The 22058-nt window shown below is 47.6% G+C and overlaps 1 protein-coding gene across 3 annotated transcripts in view; it reads right to left on the bottom strand.

Moving 5' to 3' along the window:
• Positions 1-2834: 2834 nt before the first annotated feature.
• The window catches only part of LOC132692732 (janus kinase and microtubule-interacting protein 1), a 249392-nt gene continuing 230168 nt past the window's right edge, over positions 2835-22058 (bottom strand). For 2 of the 3 annotated variants that reach the window (XM_060655463.3, XM_060655465.3), the window contains one exon: positions 2835-10355. Coding sequence is in view for 1 of the 3 variants with exons in the window: in XM_060655465.3 (XP_060511448.3) it covers positions 10293-10355 (63 nt within the window). In the remaining 2 variants the exon portion in view is untranslated. The remainder of the gene's footprint in view (positions 10356-22058) is intronic. The other variant, XM_060655464.3, reaches the window with a different exon arrangement.

Here is a 22058-nt window from a genome sequence, read left to right as displayed (position 1 = left end):
CCCATAGAAATACCAGAGAATCCAAGAATATGAGTTAGACTGAACTTTTGAGGTCAATCTTCCATGCTTCTGCCTGCTCTCAACATTTTGAGAAGGCAGTCTCTCCTTGCTTAAATACCTCTCATGCCAGAGATCCCACTGCTTTCCAAGAAAACACTTCCTGCTGTAGGAAAGGGCGAGGCAGCTGTCAAGAGTAGGAGGCAGTGGGACAAGGAAAAAGGAGGGGAAGTCACCTTTTACAGAAGCAAGAAAGGAAAAAAAATAGCTCCCCTTTACAGAGAGTTTACTACATGCCAAGGACCATTGTGGGCACTTTACATATAGTAATTGTTTTAAGCTTCACAGCAATCTTTGATGTAAGTAGCCTCATTTTACAGATAAGAAAACTAAGGCTCAGAGAGATAAGTGACTTGGCTGGGGTCACAGCTGGTAAATGATGCTGCTTAGGACTTAAACACAGTAGTCTGGTCCCAAAATCTACATCTTAATGAGTACTCTTTACCCTCCCCAAGAAGTGTGGCTGAGAAGTCCCTTTAGGAGAGGGGAGATAAAGGAATAAGCCTTGGCGGGGAGGTGGGGGCACCTGGGTGGCTCAGTTGGTTAAACACCCGACTCTTGATTTCAGCTCAGGTCGTGATCTCACAGTTTGTGAGATCGAGCCCCGAGATGGGCTCAGCGCCAACAGCGTGTAGCCTGCTTGGGATTCTCTCTCATTCCCTTTCTCTCTCTCTCTCTCTCTCTCTCTCTCTCTGCTCCTCCCCTGCTCGCACACAATAAACATTAAGGAACAACAACAACAAAAGAACAGGTCTCGGATAGTCCAGATTTGGGGGTTAGAATCCTGTCCTCCATACAACCTGGGGCAAAAAAATCATTCATCCTGCATCCAACATGCATTTGGACACCCACTGCATGTTACTTTATGTTACTCCTCAGGACTCCTCTGCACCCCTACAGACAAGGCGGGGGGGTTGACTTTTACGGAGTGCCTACCATGTATACATAAGGGTCTGTGCACTCACCGTTCATCTCTACACACTACACTCTGCTTTACATGGCACCAGCTCTCTCCCCAGCCCCATGTGGCAGACAACACCATCTCGATTTTCAGGCTGGAGCACTGAGGGGCACACACCTTACCCTCGCAACTCCAGTTAACTGCCAGGAGGTGATCACGCCGGGGTTTGGCTCAGCTTTGTCTGAGTGCTTCCTACAATGTCCCCTCATTCAAGGGTAGTAACCCAAGCGTAGCAAAGAAAGGGAGGCCAGAAACCAAGCTGGGGGTGTAAGTTAGGAAATGCACCCACCAGTCTGCAGGGAAGCCAAGAGAATGGTATCTGACGGAGGCCGGCAGAAAAAAACCCAGGAAACCTGAGCAAACTGCATTCGGGCCAGAGGATGGCCGTGACCTTGCCCATCCTGTTCTCTGACTGCTCTCAGTCCTCCAGGAAAGGAGTGATCACAAGTGAATGAAACCGTGGCATTGGGGGAAGGATAAGCAAGGAGCTCATCCTGTCACCCCATGAGGGCTCCCGGGGTGATGGCAGAGAACAGGAAGGGTCACGTCATCACATGGCCATAGGGAGAGAACAGGAGAGACCACTCAGTTCCAATGCATATTCTCCATCAGGGCCCCTCTTGGGCAAACAAACACACAAAAAGATACTTTTTATAAGTGTCAGTTGTAGGGGCGCCTGGGTGCCTCAGTTGGTTAAATGTCCGACTTCGGCTCAGGTCATGATCTCGCGGTCCGTGAGTTTGAGCCCCGAGTCAGGCTCTGTGCTGACAGCTCGGAGTCTGGAACCTGCTTCGGATTCTGTCTCCCTCTCTCTCTGCCCCTCCCCACTCTCTCTCTCTCTCTCTCTGTCTCTAAAAGATAAGTAAACATCAAAAAACAATTTTTAAGTATAAGTTGTAAAAAGAATGATTTCCAAAAAAAATGAGGGAAAGGGAAATATAGTTTATTGTTAGGTATGAATTTGTGAGGCCAGTAATGGATTATTTCAGTCACTTTGTGTAGGTTCAGAGAAGTTAAGCAAGCTGCCTAAAGTTGTGTGGCCACCAAGTGGCAGAGATACAGTTCAAGTTCAGGCCTGTTTGATTCTAATATGTCTGCTTTTTTCCCCCACTACTTCCAAATCAGTTCATAACGGATTATGGTAGGCAGAATAATATCCCCCTCCCAAAGATCCTCATCTCCTAATCCCTAGAGTCTGTGTAGATGTTATCTTGCGTGGCAAAAGGGAATTTGCAGATGTGGTTACATTTGGGATCTTGGGAAAGGGAGATTATCCTGGATTATCCAGTTTGGCCTAAGGTAATCCAAGCATCCTTATAAGCAAAAGAGGAAGGCAGGATGATCAAAGTCAGAGAAGAAGACATGATGACAGAAGCAGGTGTCAGAGTCAGAGAGAGATATGCTGTTGCCTTTCAAGATGGAGGAAGAGAGCATAAGCCAAAGACCAAAGGCAGCTTCTAGGAGCTGGAAACGGCAAGGAAGCAAATTCTCCCCAGAGCTTCCCAAAGGAACACAGCCCTGCAGAGATCTAGATTTTAGCCCTGTGAGACCCAATGCAGACTTCTTATCTCCAGAGCTGTAAGATACATGTATTGTTTGGAGCCCCTACGTTCGTGGTAACTTGTTACACAACCGCAAACTAACACAGCCATATAAAGGGCCATAAAGGAAGTCACTTCATTATTTGTGCAAAGTGGATGTGACTTCTGAGAAGGACACTATTCCCCACCAAAAATCAGGACTCTTGGATTCATTGCCTTTTTGTATTGTGTCAAGGTCTACAACTCTTTGTAACAAACCATCAGTAAGTTAGACATTCAAAAGGGGAAAAAAAACCTTTAATTGTGAAAAAGCATACATTTTAATGTACAAAATTACACAAATTATACATTTAACTAACATAGAAAAATACATCTTGGTAACAAGAGAAAATGCCAGCCTGGTTTACACAAGATTGAGCAATCATTACAAATCTTGAAAACCCAGAAGGGAGTTTTGAGCCTGATTCACAACAGATCGGGAATCCAATGAGTGTCTCCAGGGACTGAGCGCTCTGTTCATTTGCTGAAGGCAGGAGCTGGGGGACAGCCACTTCTCCTGGACCCAAGGGAGGTTCCTGCTGAAAAGCATCCAGAAGGAAAAGGGTTCTGCTCCTTTTGCCAGACCACTCCCATGCGAATCCACACTTCTAACTGAGGGGAGGGCCAGAACTCTGCCAAAATTCTGACCCTTGTGTTTATGAATGGCCGTATATAATATAAAATTCCTTTAATGCTCAAGCAGTAGCAAGGTGTAGAATCAGCGTACATTTGGGACCCAGTGGGAAAGTCTGCAATTTCCAACCTATTGTCTGTGCTTCACAGCTTTCACACGATATCCTCCCAGGAGTCATCCTGGAAGACTGAAGAGAACAGGGACATTCTGCCAAGATGAATTCTCAAGCCTCGTTCATCATCTTTGCCAATGACACCCAGGTCCCTTCCTTGCCTCCTCATCAAAAGTGGATTGTGCAAACCTGAACAATCTGAGTTGGAAGACCAACGGAGTCACACAACTCAGCTTCGTGACACACGCCCAGCCATGGCACTGAAATGCATCAGAGCATTTTCCAAGGGGTGAGGAAAGGTTCCCAGCATCTGCAGAGCACCAACATATGCAGGTGCTTTACAACACATGTGCTATCTCATCAAGGCTCACACCTTCCCTGACGTTTCCATGGAGGACGTTGAGATTGAGAGAGGTAAGCACACCATCCAAACTTGCACAACCAGTTGGTGGCAGAGGACAGTCCAAACCCAGTGTATCTGGCCCATAACTCCTTCTATGATCTCTATTCGAGTCAGACCTTGTCTTCACCCTCATTGAAAAAGTCTCAGTTAATAGTTATACTGTGACTGCATAGATATTTATTCCCCCATCACTTTTGACGTCATATCCATTAACATGGTATTACATTACTTTACCTTAGAAAAGAAAATATTGATACAGAGTTGATATCAAGCTTTCTGCCATTTTTAACAATCCCATTCATTTGTCTTCCCCTCCCCTTATTCTGCCATCATATAAATGCAGCATCAATCCACCTGTGGACATAGCCTGATGATACTTTTCAAAGACAAAAAAAAATGGTGTTGGAGCAAACCTTCCTTTGATTTGTACCAGTTCTCCCATTAGTCTTTCCATGACTCCATGTAATACATTTGTGCCATGGATGCAAAAGTCAGATTGGGATGAGAGCTGTGCTTTCTCAAACCAGAGTAGGATTTAGGGAAGATCCAATGGGATAAAGAAAGCCAATCCTTCCATCCTAAGCCTACCAGCTTTTTAAAAACAAGTTTTGGTCCAAGGCACACACTATCTTTTTTTAGAAATTCTTCTAAAACAGGGAAGAGGACTAAATACATGAACAAGTCCCAGGGGTCTTCCTTGTCCACCTCCTTAAGGCATCAAGAATTCCCAAAGAATTTATTTCAAGGCCAGATAGGACACAGTTGGCCACTGGCACAAATGCTGAACAGAATCAGCTTCTATTTGGTTGCAAAACTGATAAAGCTATAGATAGCAGTGGATTTGGAGTATCTATTTCCGGAAGATTTTAGGATGCATTCGGCCGTACACAGGAGGTTCATTCTTGATGTCTACTGCATCACCCAGTTGTTATCCGAACTCCCATGTAAGCATGCTGTGATCAGCCACCAAAAGGAGCTCAGCGTCAGGTTCTGCCACCATAGAAATGAATGCTACGGTGTCATGCATTTCGTTTTCCTAAGGATCATTAGCTGCTTAAAAGGGCCTCTAAAGGTGAAGTTGCCAAGCTGACTCATGGTCAAAAACATTCCGAAGATGAGAAGGTTCCTCCTATCAACTCTGAGTACACATTTCTTTCCTAGCAAGGAGCAAAAATAAATGAGTCTAATACAGAAGAAATCCCCAGTGGCATCTTGGAATCTAATTAACACAGGAGATGGCAGAACTGAAAGGGACAATTTGATGCTTTTCCCACTGGCTGCCCATTAGAATCACTGGGGGCCTTTTTAAAGATCCCCGCTTGGGGCCCACCCAAGATAGGCTGGTTTCAAGGCCTGGAAAGGGGCCTGTGCGTTGGGTTTTTAAAAAGCTCTGTAGGTGAGTCCAACACGAAATCACAGTAAAGAATTATCGCTACCTAGGGCAATCTTTATAGCCTACCGATGGCCTAGAGAGGGGGTTTGGCAAAGCTCAGTTGGCAGACCTCCCTGCTCCCAGCCCAGAGCCCTTTCCACGGCAAGGCCCTCTCTACATAGAGAAGGAAAGGTTAAGTCTCTAAAATACGTCACACGTGTCTAGCACCCTATTCTCAGAAGTAGATAGTGCTCAACAAAGTTTCACATTCCGGTCCTGGAATTTCACCCTGGATTAAACAAGAGTTGCGAATCTCTTAAAAGCAGCTCGCCAGCCTGAAGGTAAAAAAAGAAAAAAACCCAAAAAAACAAAACAGAGACAAAACACCTTCCCAAGTTGATAAAATTTATGCAATAAATTGCTGAGTAACACAAATAGAAGAAAGGGAACTCATCTTTTAAAGGGTTTGGCTTCCCCGTCCTCTGTAATGAGGGGTCACTAACTCACACAGTCATCTCATTGCAAAGCAGATCATAAACTTTGGATAGGCTCTGCTACCTGATTTCCACACTGGGAAACTAGGGTAGGGAAGGCTGTGGAGAGATGAACTTAAACCACAATCATCTCAGCCTGGCCAAGAAGCAGGTGAGTTTCCATGACATCTTGGGATTCAGGGCTTCCGCAGGGAGAAACGGGGCATAGATTCTATACGAAAGGAAAGATTCCTTGACCCGATGCATGTTGCTAAGTGATGTCATGCAGACTGTAACCCATTAGAAAATGAACTGCATCGGGCCCAGATCTAGAATTCCAAAGCAGAAAAGCACAGTTGGAGAAGTCTCTATAAAGACGTCAGAACCAGATTCAGTCACATCTGCAATCAGATGACTGTGTGACCCTGGGTCGGTCACTTAACCCCTCGGGTCTCTGCTTTCCTTACTTCCCCTGTTAAATGGGGAAGGGCAGGGGTATTTATAACAAATTAAGTCACCAGTTCCAACAATGGATGCTTCCAGGTCTATCTTAATTACCGTGCCTCTGGTCTGCTCGGGAAGGGGGGTGGCATGGCCTTTCTGAACACACAGGTGGCAGTGGAGTCTACCTTGGTCCACAGAGCCATCAGACCACACTGCCTCTGTGTGTCTCCACCGCTGCCACACCTCCGGGGAACCTATTTTAAGAACACTGCCTCGCAGTTTATGGGGAAACGTTGCCATGCCAACTCCCTGGCTGTTGCTAATCATAATTTATGAATGCATAGTACAACCATCTGACAAGCAAGCTTCTCTTCCTTAGCTTAAGGACCTTTTCCAATCGTCATGACACAGACCACCTTGTTCATGACAGCACACAGTAGGTGCACAGCAGACACGTATTGAATTAATGAAATGAAGAAAGCATATGCACAACACTGAGGTCCGCAAAGTGCTTTTTCTGGTCACATTTCCATCTCACTCAAAGCCCAAAGGTAGAGAGGCAGGGCTCTGCCAGGGTCCACACTGGGCCTGGGATGGACTGCTCCCCCCAGGGGTGCCTCACGGGTCCCAAAGAGGCTCAGAGACTTCCCTCGGGGAATCTGGGACGGACCGAGTCAATGAAGCAATACAAATGGACAGAAAGACCAGGGGTGGGTGATCAGGGACCCAGGACAAGCGTGACATCTGGGGCTGCCACAGGAGCCACAGGATCCACAGGGTACAGCTTGGAGGCAGCCCACATCCAGCAACAGAGATGAGCCTTGAAGGTGAGGCCAAGGTCCCGCGTAAAGTCAGCTCAGAAGAGGCACTTAATGAGCATGTATCCACCAACTGACCCATTGGCTGATATAATTCGACCCCAAAGAGCAGGGGATTGGTATGTTTTGTTTTCTCCTGTTACCCCAGGTAGGCCCATCATTGGTGCCTGGCATTTAGTGGTGCTCAATAAATGCGTGCTGGTTGAATGAATGAATGAATCCCATTGAGCAACAAACCTTAACCCCAAGAACATGAGAGCCCTGAAGCACTCCAGTGGGGGCTGAAAACCATATTTTCCCTCTCCTTCTCCTTCCCCTTCTCCTTCCCCTTCTTCTTTAATACTCATTTGGAAAACATGCCATCTTTTTAAAGTCAGAGGCCGACTTCTGCTTGGGAAAGGGAGGAGGGGAACTACGTTTGTTGTTCAGCATCTAGTATGCACCAGGCACCTGATGTTTCTCGTCTCCCCTGGTGCTGGCAAAGACAGTGATTGTGTGCCCTCCAACAAGGGACAGTCTACAGCTCAGGGAGGCCGCTGACAGGCCCTGGCAGATAAAAGGCAGAGGGTGGGCTTTGAAATCAGGCTGATGGAATCTGCAGCCAGGCTGTGCCCACAACATCAGGACGTCAGGTGTCTTCCTGGATTGTGATCTCTGCCAAGGGGGATCTGGAGCCCTCCAACAGAGCCCTCTCTTGTTACCAAGTAACATGTGGGATGCACCTGCTGTGTGCCAGGCATTCTGCTGGATGCTTTACCTTTCCTGTCTCAGTCCTCAGGACGCTCCCGTGGAGAGGCATGGTCCCTTTTCCAATTTTGCAGAGGGGGAAATGGACCCTCAAATTCTAGGCTGCCAGACTTGGACTGTGCTGTTAGTAATGCCATGTTCCAGTCCCCACACACCTTCTTCTTCTATCTTGACAATAATTCCATGAATCTGCTGGAGAAGGTATCTTTTCTTCCAAAGGAGGAAACTTAGGCTCAGAAAGGTGAAGGTCACTGACGCAGGCAAAGCAGCAGAGCTGGAACCAGAACCTAGTCCGGGCCTTTCCCAGGTGACAGCAGTCACTCACCATCCCACCTGTGACACCACGGGCCCAGGTCCCTGTGCCTCTCGGGGTCACTGTACTTTCAGCCATCTGATCAGAGGGTTGGGCAGACCGGGCAAGGTAGGTGGTCGGCAGAAGAGACCCTGGGAGGGTGTGGTTGCCTGAAGCCCTCCCAAGGCTGAGTGTGTCTGTCGTTGGGAAAGGAGTGTGCTGGCCTCATTCATCTGAGCATGGCCATGAACATAGAAACCTTGAATTGCCAGGTCCACTGTCTTCCGAGAGAAGCCAGAAATTCGTATTTCTATGAGAAATCTTCTGGTTTTTCAATGGGGTTACTATTGGTTACCCCAATAGTAACAAATACAATGCAGGTATTTGTACTTCTGTGTTCACAGCACATTATTCACAAGAGGCAGACGATGGAAACAACTCAAGTGTTGGTCGACAGGTAGACGGTCCACAGGATGTGACCTGTCCATCCACTGGAATATCATTTAGCCTCAAAAAGGAAGGAAGTTCTAACACCTGCAACAATGTGGATGAGCCTAGAGGCCATTATGGCTAGTGAAATAGTCCCCAAAGGACAACTCTGGTAGGACTCCACTTACATGAAGTTTTCAGAGTAATCATATCTGTCAAGATGGAAAACACAATGGGCGTTTCCAGGGGCTGAGACAGGGGAGAAGAGGGGGCTAGCGTTTAATGGGACAGAGTTTCAGTTCGGGAAGATGGAAATGTTCTGGAAGTGGATGGTGGTGATGGTTGCCCAACATGTGAATGTCCTAAACGGGGCATTTAAAAAGGGTTAAGAGGGTACATTTTATGTTTACGTACTCTACTGCTGTTTTTTGAACAAACCTAAGCCAAATGGGATGTGTTTGTGAGCCAGATCTGACCCAAGGGCTGTCCGTGTGCCCGCTGCAGACTAAGAGCTCTCTGAGATCTGCCCCGTGGGTCGTGGGGCCTGCCTGTCACTTACCCCTCACTGAGCCAGCCCAGGCTCTGCTGAGGCCAAGGACTTTGGGGCAGATCCTGACCACCAGCCTGTCTCCTTACTGTCAATCTCTGCCAGTAGCAGCAGGGTGGGAAAGAATTCGGCTCATGGAGGTAGTACCACACTGCAACCGGCTTTTCATTCTGCCTTCCTGGGGGATGCTTAGGTTTCAGTGTCCCTGTTACGCCTTCGGCTGCCCAAGGAAGAGGGTGTCACAGACCTGTAATTTACAGGGAGGTATTTTCAGAGGCAGCAAACCCCTCAGTCTGCACAGTGGCTGGGCCATAATGCTCTTTAATGAGCTTTGAGTGCTTTAAGAATTTTGAAGTGCTGTGGTTATCTGGGGGACAATCTGTGGACACAGTTGCATGAAGTGACATATGGTTAGACTAGAAGAACTCTCTACTTACTCAGGAAGCAAGAAGACTGGGTACAGGAGCTTCCAGCCGGCCAGAGCTCACCGCACAGTAGGGACCCAGCAAGTGTTTGCTGCAGCGGGAAGAGTGTCCTCTCTGGGGGAGGACACATGCAGGGAGGGGCCACAGACTCATCCGCAGCCGGACTGCGAAGGCTACTGGAGGGCATGAGGCTGCACCCATTTTGTAGATCAGGAACTGAGGCCTCAAAGTCACCAGCCAGTTAGAGGCAGAGCTGGGTCTCTGGGTTCCTCAGTGGAGTCCTTTCCCCCTAGACGACGGGTGCTTGGTTTTTGAGGGTTCCAGTTTCATTTGAGAATCTAATGAAACCCATGGCCCCTCTTCCCAGGGAAGTGCTCACATGTGTACAATTTTTCGCACAGGTTAGAACCTTCACCTTAGCTCAGGCTTCCGCAGGAGCTCTATAATATCAAGATGACCACTGAGAATGCAAAAACGATAATCCTGCCATGGTACCACATCACCCATCGTGGGTGGCAGCTACAGAGAACTGTGAGTGTAATGAGTAGCTGTGGCAGGGTGTGGTCAGTCACATGAGTGAGAGAATCACATTTACAAACAGCCATGATCCCTGACGTGTGGGAAGCATCGTACGGGGTGCAGAACACTTTCGTAGCCATGAGCTCTTTTGGCTGTCAGAACAAAACTGTCAAGTAGGTGTTTAGACCCTTAGACAGGTAAAGAAGCGGACGTTCGAAGTAATTTGTGCAAGGTGACACAGCTTAGCAGGGGCAAAGCCAGCCAAGACGTTGGGACTCCAGACCCAAGCTTCTTCCCACCACCCCATGCCAATACGTACAGCTTCTGATAGTCAAGAGCCATCCTTTGGTCCCCTGGTTGGTATTATACAGAAGAGAGACATTCCCATGAATGACTTAGAATAGGAAGACAGTCCTCTGGCTTGTAACTCAGGTCCCCAGAAGGAACCACAAATCCTGGGGCCACTGCTGCTCTGTTGGTCAGTCGGGAGGGATATAAATATTCCTCAGTGGGATGTGCGTGCCTCTGTGCTGTCTTCTTTCCTGCAACAACAAAAGCAGGGAGATGAGCTTTTAAAGGGGACATACCAGCCAGCATGGCACCCCCATGATGCCATCTGAACCACCAGCCTTTGAAGATGCTGGGAGGCCCATTTTTATCTCTAAATGTGGTGGGCTTAGGGGCGCCTGGGTGGCTCAGCTGGTTGAGCATCCGACTTTGGCTCAGCTCATGATCTCATAGTTCATGGGTTCCAGCCCCGCATTGGGTTCTGTGCTGACAGCTTGGAGCCTGGACCCTGCTTCGGATTCTGTGTCTCTCTCTTTCTTTGCCCCTCCCCGGCTCGTGTTCTGTCTCTCTCTGTCTCTCAAAAATAAATAAAAACTGAAAAAAAAATTTTTTTAATGTGGTGGCCTTCAATCATGATATCTGGACACAATTCACCAGCTGCTCTCTCAGGAAAAGAATCTTAGCTTGGAATTAATAGACAGTGGCCTCTTTATTTGGGGTGGTTTTCAATTTTGAAATAATATGGAATAAATGTTCACGTGTATTTGTGCAGAGAGGGTTTCTAGCTTTCATGAGACTCTCAAAGGGGCCAATGGCCAATAGAAGGTTAAGAACTGGTCCAAAGGAAGAGACAGATTGAGGTTCTCAAGGATGTTTTCATTTCATCTGCTCAAGACTGGGCACCTGCTATATGGCAGGCTCAGTGCTAGGCGCTGAGGTTACAGGGCTTGCCCTTGTGAGGCTCCAGTGTGGTTGAGGAGACAGAGGGTAATCTAGGAATCACAAAAGGGCAGAAGTGAAGAAGGAAGGCAGAATGAGACAACCATAGGGAACCAGGAGATGACAATCACTGTGGGGAGAAAAGGAGAGTCGGCGGGGGGGGACTCATCAGGCAGAGAAGGGTGAAGCCTATGCAAAAGTCCTATGGAGAGAGAGAGGGAGCACAAGAAGCTGGTGTGGAGAGAGCAGAGAGTGGAGGGGCAGCACGGCGAGATGTGAAGCTGGGAGGGTCTGCAGTGGAGCAGATGCTGGGATGCAGGGAAGTTGGGGAGCTCCAGTGTGGGGCTGAGATATGGTAAAGGGTCAATTAATAACAGATAAAAGGAAGGAAGGAAATGAAGGAAGCAGAGGAGAGAGCCTACCTGGAGACAGAGATAATTGAATGGAGTCTTAAGTTTTCTGGGCAGAGGAAACAGCTGGGGCAGAAGCCTAGAGGTCCAAAAGAACACAGCTCAGCAAGGTGCATCGGCTTGCAAAGAGGAGCCTTCATTGCCCAGACAAAGGGTGGTCCAGGAAACAAAGGGGGCTGACAGTCAGTAAATGCATTTGGGCAGCCTGACAGTTTGCAGAAGGGGATCCCAGAAACAGCAAAGCCATATCAGAGAGCAGCCTCCCATTGGAGTGCCACAACTGCCCCATAACTGACTTCACTGGGGTGGGCTTTGCAGTAATGCCCAGGGTCTCCAGAAATGGATAATGGTGGGTCATGCATGGTCCACAGCCTCATCCATGATATGGATGTTGGTGAGGATGCCAACCATAGCATCTCCTGTGTGCCCTAGTATTGGAGTAAATAAAGTCAGATCACACTCACTTAGGTTATCTGTTATCTGTTTGTGTAGGTGTTTTATTTGCTTTTTTATTTTATTTTATTATGTTCATTTTTGAGAGAGAGAGAGAGAGAGAGAGACAGACAGACAAAGTGTGAGCAGAGGAGGGGCAGAAAGAGAGGGAGACACAGAATCCAAAGCAGGCTCCAGGCTGTGAGCTGTCAGCACAGAGCCTGACATGGGGCTCAAACTCACAAACCGTGAGATCATGACCTGAGCCAAAGTTGGGTGCTTAACTGACTGAGCCACCCAGGTACCCTGTGTAGATGTTTTCTAAGTCTGCTTTTCAAAATGTATTTTCATATATCTTATAAGCTGCTTTAAATCTTTTCACTTGAAGTAAATAAGACAAAAATAATTTCAATTCCAGTCTTCAAAGCTTATAGGATCATTGGTACCCAAACTTAACTATGCATCAGAATCCCCTAGAGAACTTTACAGGAATTCAGATTCCTGGGCTCAACCCCAGACTTAGGGAGTTGGTATCGAGGAGGCAATCTCAGAAATCTATTTTCAGTGAATTTCATGCTTATGCATCAAGCTGGGTGATTTTCATGCATTATGTTCATGCATCAGGTACCAGGCATTTAGGCACTGATGCATTGCATGATGCTTGTGTATGAATCTTTCAGAGCAAAGTCCTCTTTATTGGAATAAGGAGAGTGACACCAAACATAAGAAATCATCATCTGTTGGGGCACCTGGGTGGCTCAATCAGTTAAGCGTCCATCTCTTGATTTCGGCTCAGGTCATGATCTCACTGTTCATGAGATCTAGCCCCACTCTGACAGTGTGAAACCTGCTTGGAATTCTCTATCTTCTGCTCTCTCTGTCCCACCCCACCAAATAAATAAATAAAAAGTTTTAAAAAAGAAATAATCATCTCTTGCCTACGTCATGCATGAGGTTGGTGCCCAAATCCTTGCACTAATCTTGCATTCATCAAGAAATTAACATAACAACTCCTCTACCATTAATAAACACCATAGGGTCACCTCCACACCTCCAACACCATGTGGGTCACTCATAGATGATACTTCCTGATAAAGTTACATGTAAAAAATTATTACAATACAAAGATACACAACTCATGAGAGATAGCCAGCAGATACAATAAATAGGAGAAATCGCTCTGGGGGATTACATGTAACAGGGACTCTAAAAAGGACTTTAAAATAAGAATGATTACAACATTCACAACTACATTCTATAGATATAAAATAGAGTAACTGATAGAAGACCTCAGTGGACCGGTTAAACAGTAGACTAGACACTGATGAAGAAAGACCTTGTGAACTGGAAGACAGATCTGCAGAAATCACCCAGGATTCAGCACAGAGAGGGGAAGGGGCAGAGGAGGTTACTCTAGACTTACAGGTTATAAATTGCTTTTCTGAGGAGGTGATATTTGAGCTGAGACTGAAATAACAAGGAGCATCCAGCCATGAAAAGAAATTTGAGTCAAGAGCCCTAGGCAGAAGGGGCAGGCAGGCAAAAAGATCAAGATGGGAACAAACTTGGCAGGACCCGGTTGGCATGTTTGAAGACGAGAGAACAGGTCACTGTGGGTCCAATATGTGAGAAGACACCAGGGGAGGAGGAGAGTGTGATCCTGTGAATCCTTGTAGAGTCAGTGAGTGGACTTAGCTCAGGAAGTGGTGGTTAGCAGGAAGCAAGTGTCAGCCAAGAGTAAAGAACTTCTTAACAATGAGAACTAATCATCACTCCCTCCTTCCCTCCCTCACTCTTTCATTCATTAAATCATTCACTCACTCACTCACTCACTCATTCACTCCCTCATTCATTCTCTCACTCATTCACTCTTTCATCCATTCACTCAACCCACTCACTTATTAACTCATTCACTCACTCACTCAATTCACTCTCTCATTTACTCCCTCATTCACTCCTTAACTCACTCACTGACTCATTCACTCATTAATTCATTAGCTCATCCACTCACTCATTCATGCACTCACTCACTAACTCATTCATGCATGGATTCTTTCATTCACTCATTCACTCATTCATTAAGTCATTCACTAACTCACTCGTTCATTATTCATTCATTCACTCATTTACTCATTATCAAGTACCTACTATATACCAGACATATAAGAGGAAATTGAGAATATTGAAGAGGACTCCTGCATTTGGAGGAAAATTTAGCCAGTGGACTGTAAGGTCCCTTCCCACCATGTAACTTGATGTTTCTATATAGCCATGGCAGGTGTTCACAAGCCTCAGAGAGTTGGAGAGATCTAAGCTCCAGCCTCCCTTCCTGGTCCAACTGGGGAAGCAAATGCATGAGCAGATAACAGCAGAGATCCCAGGCAGGGAGATAACCACATGATGGGGAGGGGGGAAGCCCTTGGGTATCAGAAAATGAGGGCAAAAATGGGGACACTAGTCCATGCCCTACTTAGTTTCAGACCTTTGTGAAGATAAGATCTCCTCTATGAGAGAAGGTGCTCTGACAGGAGGGGCCCACACAGATGTGACTCTCCTTGACACCATTCACCTAACCCCCAAGGTCAGGCAGCCATCAGTGGGGATGTATACAGGAGATGAGAAGGTCATACTTGGGGACCGTTTCATCACCACCCTTTCTCTCACTCTGATGTATTAATCAAAGCAGTGCCGACCTGACCTACTTCATAGATTAAAAATGCCCAGAAAGTAAAGAACTGGTGTTCTCTGCTCAGATTCCTCTCTCTCTCTGATTCCTCTGTGTCCTCTGCACTGTCATAGTTCCAGCCAGCCCACCACCATATATTACCTGGACCACCAGGACAGCATCCTAACCAGGCTCCCTGCTTCCAGGTAGAGCCCCGCCCCTCTCCACGCTCCACACAACAGCCAGAATGACTAGAAAGCTGAGTGATCACTCCTTCCCTTCCACTCCCTGGCTTTCTCTGCCCTTAGGATAAAGCCAAGTTCCTTAGACAGACTTCTGGGGACCTGCAACATCTAGCCCCGCCCACATCTCTTATCGCTTCACTTGAGATTCAAGCCCTTCCACTTCCTGCAGTGGCCACATGAACTCCTTGCACACTGAGCATGCTCACTGTGGTCACACAGCAGCGCTAGGTGTCTAAGGTTGGAATGAGTGAGTGAGTGCTTGGTGGCACGTGCTCCTGGCACAGAGGGGGACATTCAGTGGGTTCCCTCCACTTTCATTCTCTTCTTGGTGTTTGGGGGTTAGGACTTTCTTTCCATCAGCACTTTATCAGGAGCGGTTCCTGAGCCAGAAATGGTTTCCCTTTTCATGTCCCCCTCGTCTGAACGTGCAGTCTAGCTCAGTCGGTAAAGCAGATGCCTGGCTCCCTGTATGCTGAGTGCTGACTGAGCACTCAGGATTTGCACAAATGCAAGGTTTGTGCCGTCAGGAACTTGCGCGACAGGACCGAAGGACCAGCAGCCTCCACGGGGTGATCGAGACCCTGGGGAGGAGAACTTGGGTAAACGGGGGGCAAGGAGGGTTATGTGGGAGCTCCTGCCCCGAGGGAGACCTAGTGCTCCAGGTGGGAGGATCAGCAGAGACAAAACCTGATAATCCAAGAATTACAGGGACAGCAGCCCTGGACCACACCTCTCATGTGTCAGCCAGTGTCCTGAGCCCTTGACAGGTATTGCCACACTGAATCCTCACGACTCCCCATGATGTGTGTTTTCATTTTCCTTGTTCACAGAGGAGGACACTCGTTGAGGCTTAGCAAGAAATTTCCCCAAGGTCCCACAGCCAGTAAGTGGTGCAGCTGGGATTTTAAAGGAGACCGGGTCAGACTCCAAGGCCCACAGAAAAACACGCATGAAAACGGCCCCAAGCAGAGGAGAAACAGCCTTTGAAAGGGGGGGTGGGGTGCAGACAAAGGACAGATTAAGCCTAAATCAACTTAATGTGATTCTCATTGAATGCAACCCAGTTCCAACATATTTCCTCAGGGAATAATCGGCATTTTCTTGCAGGTAAAGGGAATCAAATGCAAAATTCATCGTGTGTGTGTGTGTGTGTGTGTGTGTGTGTGTGTGTGTCAAACAAAAGCCTTCAAAATTTAGGAATCTATTCCGTTGGCTCCATCTGGCCACTAATTTTTATGTTTTAAATGATGTCTGTTTGTGATCCACATTATGCTATAAACAGGCTCGGTGTGAATCACGGTGTTTTAATTAGAATATTAGTTATTCTGAAGAAGCTATCTAAAATAAGTCCTCACATAATTAGTTGAGAAAACCGATCCCCAGAGACAAAGTGGCCCCATGGTAATCACCCAGCTTGATAATGGCTGAGCTTGGAATCGATCCCCCGTCCTCCAACCAATGCCCTCTCCGCTTCACCCCTGCCAGCTTCTTCCCGCGCTGGGCATAAAGCTGTTTTGGTGTTTGGGTGAAATGGGGATGAGCTCCCTGCTCTCAAGCGGCTCACATTTTTGGGAGGGCCACTCCTTCATGAACTCCAAAGTGGGACCATGTCCCCATTCCCGTAACAGATGTTTCACTAGAGCTGATGGGTTTCTTCTCACCCTATGCCTCCTTTTAAAAAAAAAAAATTTTACCATTCATTCATTTTTGAGAGAGACAGAGAGAGAGCACAAGTGGGGGAGGGGCAGAGAGAGAGAGAGAGAGAGAGAGACAATCCAAAGCAGGTTCCAGGCTCCGAGCTGTCAGCACAGAGCCTGACGCGGGGCTCAAACTCACGGACCGCGAGATCACGACCTGAGCCAAAGTCGAATGCTTAGCACACTGAGCCACACCCGGACGCCCCTCCCTCTATGCCTTCTGAACATGTGGGGTTTTCTGGCCCTTCTCAAATCCAGAACCGTCCCCCTCCTCAAGCATCTGGGATGGATTTTGCTCAAACTCTTCTTGGATGCATCCTCTTATGGGCAGCTCACCACCTATGCCAGGGAAACTTGCTCCACTGGGCAGCTCTGACTGGTGGGAAACTCCATTCTGTGTTTTCCCAACAACACCAAGCAACTCTCCGAGCCTCAGAGGACACTAGCCAGGTGTCCTACAATTTAACTTGACTGTGGCACCATCTACCGGAGACAGTGTCAGACCCCACAGGGTAAGGGCTCAGTCCCACAAGACTGTCCCCCCTTAGGATGTCAATCCCAAGTCCCTCCAGTTGTCATCTGTGTTTCTGACTGGCTGCCTATACATTGGAGGTTCTTATGATCCCTTCCTTGGGTTCCATTAACTTCCTAGAGGGGCTCACGGAACTCAGAGAAATGTTTACATAAGTTTACCTGTCTGTCATAAAGAGTATTGTAAAAGCTGGAGATGAAGAGGTGAGGCATAGACTGAGGTCCAGAAGCATCCTGAACACCGGAGATGCTGTCCCCATGGAGTTGGGGCTGTGTGACCTTCCCAGTAGGTGGATGCATTCTGGTTCGCCAACCTGGAAGCTCTCTGACCCCCATCCTCTGGGGGTTTATGGAGGCTCGATTTCATAGGCACGATGGGTTAAATCATCGGCCTCTGGCAGTCCAGCTGAATCTCCAACCCTCTCCCCTGGCCAGAAGCTCTGGGAAGGGACTGAACGTTCCAACTTTTAATCACCGGGTGGTTTCCCCTGACAGCAAGCATCCGCCCTCAGGTGACCCAGGGGCTTCCCGAAAGTCGCCAGCATAACATAACATACCCAATACATCTTTATCACTCACAACACTTAGGAAATTCCAAGAGTTTAAGGAGCTACATGCCGGAATGGTGGAGTAAGATACTCCTTATTGTGAATCACGATATTACAGAAACTCATCCATGAATGGAGTTAAAATGACACTTGCTAGAAGTGAATGAAGCCACTGAAGGAGTGTTCCATGCACATTTCAAGCCAGCACGGGGTCCGCTCACAGAGACTGGCCTCTCTTCAGACATGCGGAGCCTGGTTCCATGTGTGCTGTCTCGCGTTTCCTGGGAGTGAAGGATGGCCCAGCTCTGTTGGCTTCACCCGCCAGAGGGGCCTGCCCCAGGGTGTCCGATACACCCCAGAAGAGGGGAGGCAACTTGCTGCTCTCAGGCCCTGGCAGGTGCAGAGAAGGGCGACCACAGTGCTGAGCTGGTAAATGGTAATAAAAACTGGGACTCAGGGGGAAAAAAAAAAGCCCTGATTCTTTTAGCGTCTGCCAATTGCTGGGGTGTAAATACTTCAGCCGTGGCTGGTCTCAAGCTGCAAGTGGGGCGTCACTGAAGAGTTGGTAAGAGATGCTCGTGATCAGCTCTCATGTGCCAGAAGGAGCCACTCCATCACACCAGTGTGTGTGCGTGTGTGTGTGTGTGTGTGTGTGTGCGTGTGCGTGCGTGTGCTTGGGAAGACTGGATGCACGCACGAATGAGAGAGGGATTCCAATGTTGTGAAAGTAATGGGAGAGAAGTAGAATGAGCAGAGCGTGTTTCTAACTGCCATGGATACAACTTTACAAGTAGACCAGGCCAGGCTCAGTGCCAAAAGCATTTTCAGCGGCTTCTTCAAACTGCTTTCAGAGTCATGCCTCTGTCTTTTTATAAAGAGGAATGACCGCGAAAGGCACGGCCTCATACCTCCCTACCTGTGCGTCTTGGGGCACGCTACTGAGTCTCTCTGTTTCCTCGACGGTAACGGGAGGGGGTAGGATGCTTAACTGACTCCAACCAGGTGCCCCCCAATGGTTATTCTTGAAATGCATTTTGAGTAAGAGCAGTGGGGTCAGCGAGCTTAGTGGGTAATGTGGAAAGAGCACATACTAAGGAACAGGTGAGCCGCTGTTCAATTTCCATGAGCTTCCTCATCGTATGGCATACAGAAAATACGGATAAAGATAAAACACTTCCCTCCCCAAATGCCCTAATCTGTGTTTCAATATCAAGATTCATAGAAGCCATTTTCACTTTCACTGTTCTTAACGTTCTGGTCTAATTGACGGATGCGTTCATGAGTGGAGGCCCCTCTGAATCTCATTATGCCAGGGCTCCTGGGTGTATCGATCCTATTTAGAAATAAGGCAATAAATCGTCCACAGACGTAATGACCCAACCCACAGGCTGCCAAGGGAGAGAGTCCAGAAAGCAGAGCTTTCTCACACATTGTCTGTCTTTAACTTTTGTCACCAGTGTGGATTTCTGAATCGCTAGTAAGTATCAATGGCTTTAAAAATGCTTGTTCCCTTTGAGACAGTCATTCCATTTCTGAGAATCATCCCGAGGAAATAGTCTTCTGTGAAGACTAAAATTTGTATGCGATGGTGATCACCATGTTATTTATTACAGAAAAAAAAAAACCACAAGAAAACCAGTCAAATGTTCAATAACAGGGGTCGAGAGAGTTTTGTGGCGTATAAACCATGGACAGTGAAGTTTATGAAGACTGTGTTAGCAGGGGGAAAAGTCTACAAGATGAGGTGATAAAATTGTACATTGATTCCTACTATGAATATTGTGGGGAAACATACCCATCGGGATAAAAAGGGACATGTGCCAAAATGTTAACAGTGATTTGGTTTCTATGGTTTTTAATGGTTTCTCCTATTATTATTATTATTGTTTTATTATTTTTAAAAAATGCTTTTATTTTTGAGACAGAGGAAGGGGCAGAGAGAGAGAGAGAGGCAAACAGAGGATCCAAAGGGGGCTCTGTGCTGACAGCGGAGAGCCCGATGCAGGGCTTGAACTCACAAACTGTGAGATCATGATCTGAGCTGAAATCATGAGTCATACACTTAACTGACTGAACCACGCAGGTGCCCCTTTAATGTTTTCTTCCTAACTGCAATTACTTTTGGTAATTTGAATTTTTCAGTAGTACGCAAGCATATGATGGCCTCTGTTACAAAGCTAGCACATCTATAGGAAAGAACACATACAATGGTACTCCTCATTTCTCACTTGTTAGAAATACTTAGAAGGTCTAATGTCCTTTTCTCTAGTGTTAAAGTAATTTGTACTCTCTCTCCCTTGGATGTAACCTTGAGCTTGCTTTATATGGCTGAGTCAGTAACTCAGTATGGCCTGGGATTTTCCATGCACACAAAAATGCGGAGAAAAGCCACCTTCCATCAGATCGAACGTGGAAGATAAGTGCCACATCATGGTCTATTTTCCCACGAGGATGGATTCTCCTATATTTCTTGTGAGTATTAATCTAGTCTTACTTGTTTGGTCACTTTCTTTCCTTGGTCCACTGAGCAGCTCAGAAAGGTGCTGAGTTATTCTAAATTCTTTTTTTAAATTTTTAAAATGTTTATTTATTATTGACAGAGAGAGACAGAGTGTGAGCAGGGGAGGGGCCGAGAGACGGGAGACACAGAATCCGAAGCAGGCTCCAGGCTCTGAGCCGTCAGCACGGAGCTTGACGTGGGGCTCGAACTCATGGACTGTGAGATCATGACCTGAGCCGAAGTCGGACGCTTCACCGACTGAGCCACCCGGGCGCCCCTATTCTAAATTCTACGCCTGCATATATTACCTCGAATTCACAGGATGAGCACTGCAAACACCTGTCACCGCCTTCCAGTCCAATCCCAGCCCAAACCTGTCTCCAAATAATAGCCAGAGGGGTCTTTCTAGGATGTAAACGTAGTCCTGACATTCCTCCAGCAGGCTGAAGAGCCTTCCGTGGCTCCCACCACCACATCAGGCCTTGACCGTGGACATGATTTTCCCCCACGCAGCCCACATAGCCCAAGGTCCACTCATGCCCATCCTACCTTTCCCAGACACAGCATGTTCTTCAGACCCTTATCTGGGCTCAGGCTATGGAAAGACACCATTGCTGACCAGTCGACGGCTATTCCCAATCCCTTTCTCCCTTGTCACCTCCCACCCGAGAGGTTGGGAAGGTGAAAACTGGTTTTCAAGTAGAAATGGTCACGGGACACGTTTATGGGTGAATCTGGCCAATATGATACAAAGCAAAGCTGGCTGGAGCCATCTGGGAAAGGTTTTCCTTTCCTTTTCCTCTTGGGACACAGATGTGAAGTCTGAAGCCACAGCAGCCCCCTTGTGACCTCAAGGCGATAATCACCAGGAATAAACACAAAGAAGCAGAAGCCAGTGGAGCTGAGCAATGGAGGACAGCTGGGCGGTTGATGGTCATCAGTGAAATGACAGACCAGCCTCGAGGCTGATAAGTTAGGGTGAGGGGTTCTATTGCTAGTGGCTGCATATCTTGTACTGGACTCACTTCTTCCCTCATATTCCACAACGCAGACAAAACGGGGAGCTCAGTGGCTGGAACATTCTAGAAGTTCCGTTTCCTTTTCTTCCCAAGCATTCTTTTTGGGACAAACCTACACTGTACCCAGAACCATATATTTTACTGAGATATACCAGGTTGTCTGGCACATAATTTGGCATATCATCTGGTGTGCAATTTGACCGCCCGTGACAGCAACCAAATTGAAGTGGCTTAGACAAAAATAAGACCGTATGGCAAGGAGATCTCCCATACCGGGAGGGAAGGCTGAACAGCCATCCCCAGGGGTAACTGGGCTCCACACACAGCTGGGACCAGTGACCCTTAAGCACTACAGGACGCTCTCACCACTTTTCTGTTTCTCCTTGGCTGATACTGGTTTCCTTCTTATTCCGCACCAGCTCGCTCCCTGTAACAGGGCACAGACACATTGACAGCTCCCAAAGTCACCATGGGGTCCTAATCTGAAAGAATCTTCAGCAGTTTCAGAGCAGAAAAATCCTAGAAGAATTCCAATGGGCCGGCTTGGGTCAGGTGTCTAGCTGTGGGCCAATCAACGGCCAGGGGGCGGAGCAGAGCCAAGGGAGTTCAGCCCCCCCGCAGGACAGGTGTAGGGAGGAGTCTCCCCAGCTGGACGCCAGTGCTCGTTGGTCCCCCTCACTCCACCACCCACTCCTCCCTCCCCAGTACACACAACCAAGATGCCCCTAGAGCAGGGTGATGTGCCCAAGGCAAAAGCCATGACTCTGCGTGATCATGAAAACTGTCTTGGTTTGGGTGCCCCTAAAAGCAGAGCCTGAGGCTTCCGAGAAGCACACAGAAGACCGTTTTCTGCTTAGAGGGTGGGAGCCCATGCCTCAGGTGGGCACAAGGTAATTACTGTATTCATGCCCATGTTACAGATGAGGAAGCTGAGGCTCAGAGATGCCAAGTAACTTGTCCAAGGTCACCCA

This window comes from Panthera onca, chromosome B1 (genome assembly GCF_046562875.1).
Source record: "Panthera onca isolate mPanOnc1 chromosome B1, mPanOnc1 haplotype 2, whole genome shotgun sequence".
Lineage (NCBI taxonomy): Eukaryota > Metazoa > Chordata > Mammalia > Carnivora > Felidae > Panthera > Panthera onca.
Note: the sequence above shows the minus strand (reverse complement) of the source record. Positions and strands in the feature narration are given on the sequence as shown.